The 14055-nt window shown below is 41.3% G+C and overlaps 1 protein-coding gene across 4 annotated transcripts in view; it reads right to left on the bottom strand.

Annotated features, from left to right (window-relative positions):
* Positions 1–4621: 4621 nt before the first annotated feature.
* The window catches only part of LOC132831738 (endothelial lipase-like), a 35181-nt gene continuing 25747 nt past the window's right edge, over positions 4622–14055 (bottom strand). For all 4 annotated transcript variants that reach the window (XM_060849780.1, XM_060849760.1, XM_060849790.1 and 1 more), the window contains 2 exons: positions 8228–8333; positions 4622–5090 (listed from right to left, as the gene is read on the bottom strand). In XM_060849780.1, the coding sequence (XP_060705763.1) occupies positions 8234–8333 (100 nt within the window). In that variant the 3' untranslated portion in view covers positions 4622–5090; positions 8228–8233. The remainder of the gene's footprint in view (positions 5091–8227; positions 8334–14055) is intronic.

Below are 14055 nucleotides of genomic sequence, written 5' to 3'. Positions count from 1 at the left end.
AACATGAGAGACAATTTCTGCACAGCAAGGCTTCACTAACAGGAGCAAGATAAATGACAAAGTGAATCTTGTTATTTTTTAATTAAAGTGGCCCAGATGAAGAATAATTGGATACTATCCCTCTCTCCTCTGAACAGTAACATCGGGTCTTTGGCTTAATATGTAAGAATAGATCAGTTTTACATCTTGTTCAAAATATGACATCTCTAAGTGTGCAAAATTGCTCATTAACTGAGCTGTAGTATCAAACTGTTTAGTTTCTCCAAATCTCTGAAATATGATTTTAACCCACAACCTTCTGGTCATTCTTATACATGGGGGAAGACTTGATAGCAAGGATAAGCAAGGATCTAGTTGATAAGCCAGATGTACTGGAAAGGTTATCTAAACCAAAAATGGGTGTCTCTAATCCAAATGGTTTGATCAAAGAAGTGGAAGGACTTGTCAAAATCTTCCAATCAACGCAGGAGGGATCAGAGAAATCAAGAGGAGAGTAGAACATAGAACATAGAACATAGAAAAATACAGCGCAGTACAGGCCCTTCGGCCTTCGATGTTGCATCATTCCAAGCCCACCTAACCTACACTAGCCCACTATCCTCCATATGTGTATCCAATGCCCGTTTAAATGCCCATAAAGAGAGAGAGTCCACCACTGCTGCTGGCAGGGCATTCCATGAACTCACGACTCGCTGAGTAAAGAATCTACCCCTAACATCTGTCCTTTACCTACCACCCCTTAGTTTAAAGCTATGCCCCCTCGTAATAGCTGACTCCATACGTGGAAAAAGGTTATGAATATAAAAACAAAAAGTGATGTGAAACCCAACAGATCTTCCAGCATTGTTTCTGAAGAAGATTCTTAATATGATAACTCTGTATCTTTCATCACAAATGTAGACTCATTGAGTTCTTCCAGCTTTTCTGTTTTGTTTTGGACTTGCAGCATTTATAAACAAGTTTGACAATGATATCAAAGTTGAGGGTGCTAAACATTGTTTACAAAAGGACATGGATAAGTGAGCAGAATGTGCAGACAAATGGCAAGTAGAATCTAATATTAAAAAGTGTGAGCTGATCCATTTTGGCAGATGGGAGAGGGAGAGGCGATATGGACTTCATGGTAAAGAAACTTGCACGCTACAAGGGTGATGGAAGCAGAATGTTTGACAAATGAGAAATAAAGTGATTTGTTTGGGACTTGAAGGAAATAAATTTGAAAGATTACAAGCATTAACCTGTGGAAGACATTTGCTATATTTTGAATTAGCATGGACTTGATGGACCAAAAGCCTCCTCAATGATAAAAACTCAAAGGTAACAGAACCGGTGGTGAACCACAGTTCACCAGTCATAGTCATAGAGGTGTACAGCACAGAAACAGACCCTTCAGTCCAACTTGTCCATGGTGACTAGATAGCCTAAATTAATCTAGTCCCATTTCCCAGCACTTGGCCAATATCTCTCTAAACCCTTCCTATTCAGATACTCATCCAGATACCTTTTAAATGCTGTAATTATACCAGCCTCCACCACCTCCTCTGGCAGCTCATTCAATGCAAGCACCACCCTCTGCATGAAAAAGTTGCCCCTTAGGTCCTTTTTAAATCTTTCCCTCTCACCTTAAATTTATGCCTTCTAGTTCTATTCCCCCACCACAGGTAAAGAACCTTGTCTATTCACCCTGTCCATGTCCCTCATGATTTTATAAACATCTATAAGGTCATCCCTCAGCCTCTGACACTCTAGGGAAAACAGCCCAGCCTCTCACTACAACTCAAACCCTTCAGACCTGGCAACATCCCTGTAATTTGTTTTCTGAACCTTTTCACATTTCACAACATCCTTCCTATAGCTGGGAGAAGAGACTTGTATGCAGTATTCCAAAGAGTGGCCTAACCAATGTCCTATACAGCTGCAACATGACCTCCCAATTCCTATTCTCAGTGCACTGACCAATTAAGGCAAGCATACAAAACACCTTCTTCACTATCCTGTCTACCTGGGACTCCACTTTGAAGGAACTATGAACCTGCACGCCACGGTCTCTTGGTTCAGCAACACTCCCCAGGACCTTACCATTAAGTGAACTTCAGCCCCAGGCTCCTGATCTTTTGGGCAGCATGGTAGCTCTATGGTTAGTACTGCTGCCTCACAGCACCATTGACCCAGGTTCGATTCTAGCCTCGGGCGACTGGCTGTGTGGAGTTAGCACATTCTCCCCGTGTCTGTGTGGGTTTCCTCAGGGTGCTCCAGTTTCCTCCCACTGTCCAAAGATATGCAGGTTAGATGGATTGGCCATGCTTAATTGCCCATAGTGTTAGGTGCATTAGTCAAATGGAAATGGGTCTGGGACAGTTACTCTTTAGAGGATCAGTGTGTTCTTGTTGGGCCTGTTTTCAAATTGTAGGGAATCTAATCTTACCGCTCCTGGTGCGGAGGGGTATGGGCAGTTGGGAGGATCTCCTTTGCGGTCTGCTACTGAGCCTGCCCAGGCTGGCTATAAACAGGTCCAGGCAGTGGGCCATGGATGTGGGTCATCTGTGCCAATTGCCTGTCCCTCTTCCACTGTCACATTTGAGTCCGGGGTCCTTGGAGACGGAATACATGGTGTCCACCGATACTCTTGATGTTTTTAGGAAGAGGTGGGCACCGTGGGGTGGGGGAGGGGAAGGTGTTGGGTGGAGTGCTTTATTTCACTCTCCAACTCTATTTTGATTTAATCTCTACCCTCCCCCTTCACTTTCTTCACATAGCATTGCCCTTATCAAGCTTTGTTTGGTACTGCAGAAAAAATGCAAAAAATGAGCTCATGGGATCCAGGGCAATTTGACAAATTTGGAACCAGGTTTGGCTTAGTGGCAAGAAGCAGGTGATGATTGAAGGGTGTTTTTGTGACTGGAAGCCTGATTCCAGTGGTGTATCAAAGTTTGTTCATTAATCACCTAGATATGAACGCAGAAGGTATGATCAGTAAGTTTGCAGAAAACACAAAAATTGACACGGTAAATAGCTAGGAAGAAAGTCTTAGATGAGCTGGTCAAATGGGTTAAACAATGGCAAATGAAATTTAATCCTGAAAAGTGTGAGGTTTTAGGAGGGCTAATAAGAAATAGATTCGATTCTCTACAACGTGGAAACAGGCCCTTTGACCCAACAAGTCCACACGGCCCTCCGAAGAGTAGCCCACCCAGACTCATTTCCCTACATTTTATCCCTGACTAATGCACCTAACACTATGGGCAATTTAACATGGCTAAGTCATCTGACCTTCACATCTTTGGACTGTGGGGGGAAACCGGAGCACCCAGAGGAAACCCACACAGACACGGGGAGAATGTGCAAACTACACACAGATAGTTGCCGAGGTCGTAATCAAACCCAGGTCCCTGCCGCGGTGAGACAGCAATGCTAACCACTGAGCCACCGTGCTGCCTCTAAGGTGTATATGTTGAATGATAGGAGCTGTGGAAATATACAGGATTAGCAGTACTTGGTGTTCATGTCCAGAGATCTTTGAAAGCAGCAGAACAGGTAGATAAGGTAATTAAGAAGGCATATGGGATACTTGTCTTTATTAGTCAAGACATTGAAGACAAGAACAAGGAAATTGTGACGGAGTTGTATAAAATTTGAGTTAGGCCACTATTGAGTACTGTGCGTGGTTCAAATCACCACACTATTGGAAGTGTATGACTGCACTAGAGATGGTGTAGAAGAGATTCAGCAGTATGCTTCTGGGCTGGAACAAATCAGCTATGAAGAGAGACTCGATAGGCTGGAGGTGTTTTCCTTGGAGCAGAGAAGGCTGAGGGAGGAAGTGATGTGTACAAAATTCCAAGGGTAGATATGGAGAAAACTTTCCCCTTTTAGTAGAGGTGTCAATAGCCAGTGGGTACAGTTTAAGGCAAGGAGCAGGAGCTTTTGAGGAATTTGAGGGAACCAATTTTCACCCTGTGGGTTGTGGGTGTAAGGATCTCACCAAAGTGTGTTAGAGGTGGAAACTCTCAAGGCATTTAGTCTATGGTTAAATACTTTAGATACTATATCATACAAGGCTATGGGCAAGTGCTGGAAAATGAAATTACAGTTGATGAATATTTTTTTTGACTGGTACAGTTAAATTATCACAGATGGGCCTCATTCCATGCTACAAAAACTCCACAACTATAACCTTGGGATGTCCTAAGGAGAAGGCACCATATAAATTTGTCTTTCTTCTTTTTCCCTTACACACATCACTATAACACCTGCTATCTGATTTTGTAATTTTCAGTAGTTTCATCACAGATTGGTGCATCGTGACAGGATTAAAACCGATGTCAACCCTTGAGCCAATACCTCTCCTAGCTACTTCCACTGACAAACACACACATACACTCATACTGATCAAGATTTGGATTGGACTCTACTTTATGGCCTCCTCAGTCAAATAAACTTCTGACTCTATTGACTTTGACCAAAGGACTCTGCTTGAGGAAAATATTGAAACATTATTGATGCAAATGGAACCACCAAATCTGTAGAACCGAAGGTAAATAACTTAGTACATATGTTCATTCATTCATTCAATTCTTTGCAATTATTACAGAAAAATAATTTTATTTTCAAATATACAGCATTCAATACATAAATAGCATTTAACAAGTGTAAGTCCATCATGTACAAAAATGTAGCGAGACAATATATACAAATAAGGCTATGAAACTGGCATTTGTCATTTAAATTATCAGCAGTATAAAAATTGTCGTGGCTTAAAGCATTAGAGAGTCATTGCAATGGAAGCTGCGACTGGCGCAGGATGTCTGTAGGCTTTATAATGGAAGTACAAATATATTGTGGGAACTCAGTCCATGAGCAGCACAGCCAATGTTCAGGAGGTCTCTTGTCAGAATGTGAGTACAATGTGCTAAACAAGCCCTGCAGAACAAATGAAGAAACTGTATACTGTGGTAGGAATAGCCTTTCTTGAGACAAAGGCTGCAGCAACTCCCCGGGAAGGCATCCAGCAACTTGTCAACTTCAAGTCCCTTGAACATTCTGTAGCATAACTCCAAAGATCACCACAGTAGTAATGTTAAAAGTGCAAACTAAAGAAAATAAAAGGGAAAAAATGTTTTATGTGCAATATTAAGTTTAATAAAGTTCACAAACACAGCAAGACACAGTCAATAAATCCAGTAAATTGACTTATGTGGAACTATCTATTTTACCCCTCAGGCTCTTCAGTATGCAAAAACAAATTTAATTAATTCTTCAACCCTTTTATGTTTTGTTTTATTCATTCAAGAGTTTAGGGCTTCACTGGCATTCATTGCCCATCCCTAATTGCCCAGAGGACAGTTAAGCGTCAACCACATTGTTGTGGATCTAGAGTCATATGTAGGCCAGACCAGGTAAGGATGGCAAGATTTCTTCCCTAAAGGTCACTGGTGAACCAGATGGTGTTTCCAACAATCGACAATGGATTCACAGTCATCGTTAGACTCTTACTTCCAGATTTTACTGAGTCCAAATTACACAGTCTAATGTGGTGAGATTCAAACCCAGGTCCCCAGGATATTACCTGGGTCTCTGGATGAACAGTCTAGCGATGATACCACCAGGCCATCCCCTCCCCTATAATTTTACTAAAATGTTATAATGCAAATAATTGTTATTTGCCTCATTGCCACATGTGATAATTTATATGTCAAGTTTTTATATTTTGTTTAGAAAAACATTACACCCATCTTTCTGCTATTCCTATTTCCCAATTTTAATTGTGTACCCTGCTATGTAATCCTTCTCCATGATGCCATGATACTGCCTTTGAGACTAAAAGTGTGCTACGAAAAAGCTTGTTTTTCTCTTATCTCTCACATGAAATATCAGAATGCTTTACTGTCATATGGAGAATGTGAACTGTTTCTTTTGTCCTTGAAGTCAGTTCTGAACATCATGTCTCAGGAGGGGTATGTTGACTTTGGAGAGGGTGCACTGTGAACTTACCGATGATACCAGGTCTGAAGTTATGTTTCTAATAGTTGCAATCTTTTGCTTGTGCAAAACCTTATTGCTAAACTACCCAGAGCTCAAAAGTTTGAGGAGAATCTAATGAAGTTCTTTCAGGTAACAAACGAACCTTATGGGACAGGGACTAAAACATTTACCTCAGCTAGGGAGTTAAGGATTAGTGGGCAAAATCTTTAAATTGGAGCTAGGAATGAAATCAGAAAACACCTCTCATAAAATAATAGTAGTAATGTCGAATTCTGTTCCAGAAAATGCTATGAATTTTGAGAACATTTATATTTTTGATAAGTTTATATTTTGAAAGGATATCAAGAAAGTTCAAAGGTATAAAAAATTGAATTGAGGTACGGATCTGCCATGGCCTAACTGAATGCCAGAACCGGGTTAAGGGACTAAATAGCCTACTCCTGTTCATTTATATGTCTTGTGTCTTGCAGTGCCACTCTCTATTTCACCCTATAGGATAAACCAAAGGAGAATCTGAAATTTCCATTCCTCCGATGCAGCAGATCAGAGAGAGTGGTATTGACTTAAGTTCAGCAGCTCTCCCTGAAAGCACAGTGAACCTCAGAATCGGTTATGATTGCACAGTACTGCAAAACATTAAGTTATAAATGTGCAATAACATTTCCCTCTAACCCCCATTCTACTGAATAAACAGATTCCAAGTGGACAACAAAAAACATGATACTCGATAATATGCCCTCAGTGCAGTAGTGATGAGTTTGCAGCAAATCATGCACTTGTCACATGTGGAAGGTAAAATATTAACTCAGCTGGACAATAAAAGACTCATTAATTATCATTATTAGGTAAATCTGCCAGGCCACAGTAGTGGATCTTTGAAGCCATGGAGTAGGAATTTTGGCACCAAAGGTCTGTTAGTTCTTTGAGAATATAAGGATTTTTTTTTAAATGTTAATGTGAGTGTCACTGCCAAGGCAAGCATTTATTGCCCTTGAACTGAGTGGCTTGCTGGACAATTTCAGAGGACAATGAAGAGTCAAACACCTTAAAGGCTGTGGAGCCACACATCAGCCAGGATGGCAGATCCCACTCCCTCTAGGACATTAGTGAGACAGATGGGTTTTTATGACAAAGTTTCATAAGACTACCTTTCAATTTCAGAGCCATTCAATGAATTTAAATCCTACCAGGTGCTGTGGCAAAATTTGAACCCGTGTTCCTGGAATATTATTATGGGTTTCTGGATTACTTCCCAGTGACAGTACCATCCCTGTCCCCCTGTAAAAGGGGGAAGAACAGCATTGTCAATGGTGCCAACATCAAGCTGGCCTTTTGAGGACCACAAAGACAAGCACTGATGAAAATCCTCAGCATGTCAGGCAGAAGAAAAACAGAGCAGATATTTCAATTTGATGACCCTTGTCAGAACAGCTCTTATACGGTCATGCTGTTTCTTATACAGATACTGCCTAAGTTGAGTCCAGGGACTTATTAATCATTAGACTCATTTGTTTCCCTATCACTTTTTTCTCCAGTGATTGTTATTGTGTTTATTTCCTATTGTCCTTTTGCACCTTGAATATTTAGTAACTTTGGAAATATGATTAGTATTTTCTACTGTGAAGACTGATACAAAGTATTTATTCAACTCCTCTACCATTACTTGGTTCCTCATTATTATTTACCCAGCCTCATTCTCTAAGGCCTTTGTTCACGTTGACATCTCTATTTTTTAATATATATTTAAAGGAGTTCTCACAGTTCATTTTGATGTTACCTACAAGATTACCCCCAAAGTTTATTCTCTTCCTCTTCATTATTTTTCTGATCATTTTTTTTTTGTTTTATAAAACTTTCCCAATTTTAGGCTTACCATTAATCTTTTTTGTTCAATTTTGTTCTATCCTTATTTACCATGGTTAACCCCCAGGTTAGCTTAGCTCCTTCCTAGAATCCTATAGCTCACTGGAATATGTCTTTGCTATAAGCCATGAACTATTACGACATTAACAACACTTGCCAACGCCATTTTAATTGCGATACAACTAGGCTTTACTTTGCATTTTTTTGCAAGGGTCAAAGCGCATTCAAAATATTTACAGTCATGCATACTGACTTTATAGATTTGCATTCAAAGTTTAACATTATTAAATTCCACTTTACAATGTGCCTTAACCTATAAACAAATCCTAAAGAATACATTAATTCTGCACAAAAATGTTAACAATGAAATGTTGCTCAGTACCTCATTTTATTTTTTAATTGGCCAGCCATCTAGACACTTCGTGAACATCATTTCCCTTCCGGGTGAAATTTTCATGGTTGAGGGACTGGCCACACAAAATGTATATCTGTGAATAAAACCAGCTTGAATTTAATTTCATTCTCCACAACCACGTGATGAAGGAGCAGCATTCCAAAAGCTAGTGCTTCCAAATAAACCTGTTGGACTATAACTTGGTGTTGTGTTTTTTTAAACTTAATTTAAAAGAACTTTTTCCTCCATCTCACCCTTTAGTTTTATCAACTGATTCTGTCTCTCATTCTTTCCTCTTTCTAACTAAAGGCTGCAATGTTTCGCAAGCAGAACAAGTGAATGAATATTTCAAATGTCATTGTCAATCTGCTGATTGGCCAACAGTTGCCACAACTGAATGACATTTTTATTGGATGGATTAAATGTCCATCAGTGATCACACTGAGAAATGGAACACTGCCATTTTGGCTACACAGCAATCAGCATCAAGGTCTCAGAATGCCATTTTGTAAATAAATTAATTTTGCTCAGTTCTCATAGAAGTAGCATCAGCAGAGGACTTGCTATATATTGAGAAAACGAAGGAGTTGGTGTTGCATGATGCTTTCTCTTGTATTTAGTGCAAGACGCCATTTGTAGAGGCATTGGGAGTTTATCCTATAACCATCTGCCCAGAGGATTGTTAAACAGCTGCTGTACTCATTGATGCTGTACAGCATTTTGGAATATAATGCTTTATTAAGAACACACTCCTCACAGCGATCAATTGATTGGGCTTAACTATGTGGCTGCCAAGGATTTTATGGACAACTTAAAGATTTATAGTTTTTTACAGTTCACTTATTTCCAGAGGTTTGAAGACAATTTTTGAAATATGTTGGGAAAATTTATGATCCTTTCTCAAGACCCCACCAATACTTCAGCAACAATTATTCTGGAAATTATCCAAGCTCTTCATTGAATCTATACAGTGTGGAAACAGGCCCTTCAGCCCAACAAGTCCACACCAACCCTCCGAAGAGTAACACACCTAGACCCATTCCTGTAACCCTATTATCCTGTATTTACACCTGACTAATACTCCTAACCTAAACATCACTGAACACTACGAACAATTTAGCATGGTCAATTCACCTAACCTGCACACCTTTGGATTGTGGGAAGAAACCAGAGCACCGAGAGGAAACCCATGCAGACATGGGGAGATTATGCAAACTCCACACAGATAGTCGCCCAAGGCTGGAATTGAACGTAGGTCCCTGGTGCTGTGCAGCAGCAGTGCTAACCAGTGAGCCACCATTCTCCCAAATAGAATAATGCTCAACTAATGCACCTCATAGGAGTCATCAGGTGAAAGGGACTGCTTGCTCAGCTTTCAAGACATCTCCCTGCTTGGCAGAAGGAATGGGAGGAGGAGATAAAGCAAGACAGAGTAGCACCAGATACTACAGAAAAGAAGGCACAGCTGGGGGAGCTGGACTTCTCCTCTCTGCAGAGACTAGGCATCCTTTAACCTCTAGACCCCTCCAGTGCTGCATCCAAGAATATGTGTGCCCTTACACTCACTCCTTCAGCACTCCTGAAACATGGTGACCTGTGACGATCAGCCCACTCCACACCATATTTACTTCTCCATGAAAATAATGTCCAAACAATGTTTGTGTTTGCACTGCTAGGCAAAATCCAATTATGATAGTCAGCAACTTGGCCTAAGACTCTGCTAAAACCAAATTTCTAAGCAGGTATATGTCAGCAGTACAGCACCCAGCACTGGTGCCAAAGGTTGCTTTCAACACAGTGAGGATTTCTGAGTAAGCCCAAGTAGGACTGCTAATCTGTAGCAAGAGAAGCACGGGAGAAATCAATTCAAATTATCTCAGAAAGAGAATATAGAGACAATAGAAAAAGGGGGTATCATTCTAAAGGGGGTGATGGTGCAGATGGCCCTGGGTGTATATGTGCACAGAGCATTAAAGGCAGCAGGACAGTTGGGGAGAGCAGTTAATAAAATATGCAGTGTTCCTGACTTCATACATAGGGAGCACAAGAGCAAGGGGGTGATGTTGAACATGTATAAGGCACTTTTGACATCTCACCTGGAGTATTGTGTATAGTTGTGGGTGCCACATTATAGGAAAAATGTGACACATTGCAGAGAGTGCAGAAGTGATTTACAATAATGTTTCCAGGAATGAGAAAGTTCAATTATGAGGATAGATTGAAGAAATTAGGACTATTCTCCCTGGAAACAAGAAGGCTGAGAGAAGATTTGATTCAGGTTTTCAAAATCATGAGTGGACAGATTAGAGTAGCTGGAGAGAAGTTGTTCCCACGCATAAAAGCAACAACAACAAGTGAGCCTGGATCTGAAGTGATTTGCAAAACAAGCAACGGCGATGTGAGAAAAACTTTTTCACACAGCAAGTAGTTAGGGTATGGAATGCCCGACCTGGAAACTTGATGGAGGCAGATTCAAGAGGAAATTAGATGATTATTTGGATAGGAACAATGTGCTTGGGTATGGGAAAAGAGCAGGGGATTGGTAATCAGTAATGATCCTCAATTGAAGAGCCACAGCTGGAATAATGGGCCGAATCACCTCCATTTATGCTTTAACAATTCTGTGATGGGAGATACAACTAAGGGCAGCTGTATCCCGAACAGGTATTTGAGTAACGGCTACAATTGGGGTCCCAGCTGGCTTGGTCTGGTGGTGCGGTCTGTGGCACTCAGCTGGAGAAAAGGACAGCCCTCCTCTCCACCAGTCCATCATCGAGATTTCCAAGTCTCAGAGAGTGAGCTTTCCTTTCCTCTGAGCCCATGTGGTAGCAGTCAAACACCACAGTGTGTGGGGCCGTTCCTCACTTCCAGCATCTGAGGTGGAGAGCAGCTGAGCTTTAAGTATGGCAGCAGCAGCATGGAAACTGGAGTCAGCAGTGGACAGCACTTTCACCTCTTCAGCTGCACAGTCCTATGAGGGAAAGGTATCCAAGAGCCCAGTCACAGAATTAATGAGGTGAAGAGCAGAAGATTGTGTGAGAAAAATCACTCTGAGCCTTTGTGGACAAAATACTTCAAACTGAAAATGGGAGATTTCTGCCCAAGGAGTCAGAACGAACTGGGAGCAAACCTACTGCATCTGGGACCAGAGCAAATGTAAAATCACTTTCATGATGTGACAGGGAAGATTCAAATTGAAAAAAAAAACAAAAAGGTGTCACAGTAACATTTTTATCTGCTTCTTGTAAACCAGAACACTCTGTACTACAGCTCACTGAATGTGAATGAAACCAAGGCTTTGTATTATTATAGGTGCTCCAAGGTCATGGTGGCAACAGGATTAGATCGCAGTGTATTAATATCAGGCCAAGCCTCCTGTATGAGCTGTCCTGTTCATCAATTTGAGTGGGGAATCTGACACAACAGAAGCATGCAAATCGTTCTGTTTCTTCATGTGCAACTGTACATGATCATTCTTTTGTAAGATGTAAGCATCATTGGCAAATCCAGCAGTTGTTGCACAACCGCAATTTCCCTTGAACTGAGAGACTTTATTCATTTGTGGGATGTAGGTGATACTGGCTGACCAGCATTTATTGCCCGTCCTTAGTTGCCCTTGACAAGGTGGTGCGTGAGCTGTCTTCTTGAACTGCTGCAGTCCACCTGTTGTGGGTTGAGCCACAATGCGTTTAGGGAGGGCTTCCAGCAACAGTGGAGGAACAGTAACACATTTCCAAGTCAGAATGGTGAGTGGCTTGGAGGGGGAACTTGCAGGTGTATCTGCTGCCCTTGTCCTTCTAGATGGAAATGGTCGTGGGTTTGGTAGGTGCTGTCTTTGATGAATTTCTGCAGTGCATCTTGCCAGACCATTTCAGAGGGTACTTAAGAGTCAACTACATTGCTGTAGGTCTGTAGTCACACAGAGGCCAGGGCAGTTAAAGATGATAGATTCCCTTCTCTAAATGAAATTTGTGAACCAGATTGGCTTTTAGCAATGAAAACGGATCATTTCACCAAGGTGAGATTTTCAACTTCAGGCTGGGTTTTTATTAATTGAATTTAAATTCCACAAGCTACAGGGTCAGCAAGGAGCTTGAAACACAAATCTGCATAGTATTGTCCTGGGCCTCTCGATTACTAGTCTGATGACATTATGCCCATTTGAATTGCAGAGAGATAAAAGGCAACAAAATCGAGTAGCAGCTGCTCTACAACAGGGGAACTCTTATCCAAACCAACAGTAAAGCTGATTAAACAGCAGCCTTACCAGCACACTCCCTTTGTAATTCTGATAAGAACCCAGCAAGAAGGTTCTCATTAAAATCCTGATTCTGGCTTAATGTAGGAATTTCTTGGAAAACCTCTTGAGGGAAGAGTGCATAACTTCTCCAAACAAGGCTATCAATTCAGCAGAGAGCTGTGATAGTGCAGGGGATTCCCTACATCAGCAGTCTCATATTTCCATGTGGTCAGAAGGGTCGAACACTTCGTCAGCACTGAGTGACTGAACTGCACATCGACTCAGCATCTAGTCAGAATCATTCTAAGAACTAGTGGAAAAAATGTCATCTTCCTCTCCATGAAAATAATCTATCTGATAACTATTAGGTTGTGCCAAACATTTCAAAATCTTGATAATGGTGAGTGGGACTGCTCCTTGGTATTTCAGGCGTTTATTTGTTTAGAGACCAATGTTTCCTTTCAAATATATTTCCTGTGTACAGTCAAGTTTTCAGAGTTTGACTCTCTATATTGCCTCATGTTGTCTGTACATACACTATTTCTCCCAGAATGATGGCTATGCAGTACCTGTCACACAACTGTAGAGCCACATAGTTTAAGCAGGAACATTGATCCAATCATTTTCCTGAGCTGTAAACCTTTGACTTTGTCAGTCATTATGGTCCTGAGTTGGCACTTACCCTGATATTTATCCCTCTCCTGTGGACGCTCAGCACCCACTTCAATTTCATTTCACATTGAAACGCTAGCTAACACAAGAGGTACATAATGACAGAATGGAGCAGAAATGGCAGGGAACATATGCCAGTAACCTGTGGGGAGTGCTTTTATCCACCTCAGGCGCCCTCACAGTGCAACAAAGGAACATGGCTATTTCTAGATGCCAACAGGACATCAATTCATCTTATTAACTTTCTAGAATTCTGTTTGTCCCACGATGCTATGATGTTGGAGTTGGGGTCTAATCATAGCTATTAGTGGGACTACAACAGACCATTCAGAAGGTGAGGAAAGTCCCCATGGTTTGGTCCTCCAAAGCATGCTATACTTAGCGTGCGTTGTATGCATTTATTCATGCACAGTATTCCAAACTCTTATCTTCTAAATGAAATTCAACTACTTTGAAATTAAGTGAATCAACACCATCCACAGTCAATGTCTTCTGGGAACACCTGTTCCACTGATTGAACTATTGGCCCCAGAATTTGCTGGGTGGTGTGGCTTAGGATGGAGCTAGTTACTGAACCCAGCAAGGTTAGACACAAGGGGCCCTGTTGAACCTAATGCCTGGATTATAGAACATAGGACAATGCAGCGCAGAACAGGCCCTTCGGCCCTCAATGTTCGTTGACCTGTGAACTAATCTAAGCCCATCCCCTAACACTATCCCATTTTCATCCATGTGCTTATGCAAGGATGGTTTTAATGCCTCTAATGTGGCTGAGTTAGCTACATTGGCAGGCAGGGCATTCCATGCCTTTACCACTCTCTACATAAAGAACCTGCCTCTGACATTTGTCTTAAATCTATCCCCCCTCAATTTGTAGTAATGCCCCCTCGTACAAGCTGATGTC

The sequence above is a fragment of the Hemiscyllium ocellatum genome, chromosome 1, assembly GCF_020745735.1.
Source record: "Hemiscyllium ocellatum isolate sHemOce1 chromosome 1, sHemOce1.pat.X.cur, whole genome shotgun sequence".
Classification (NCBI taxonomy): domain Eukaryota; kingdom Metazoa; phylum Chordata; class Chondrichthyes; order Orectolobiformes; family Hemiscylliidae; genus Hemiscyllium; species Hemiscyllium ocellatum.
This window is presented reverse-complemented; position numbering and strand designations above follow the sequence as displayed.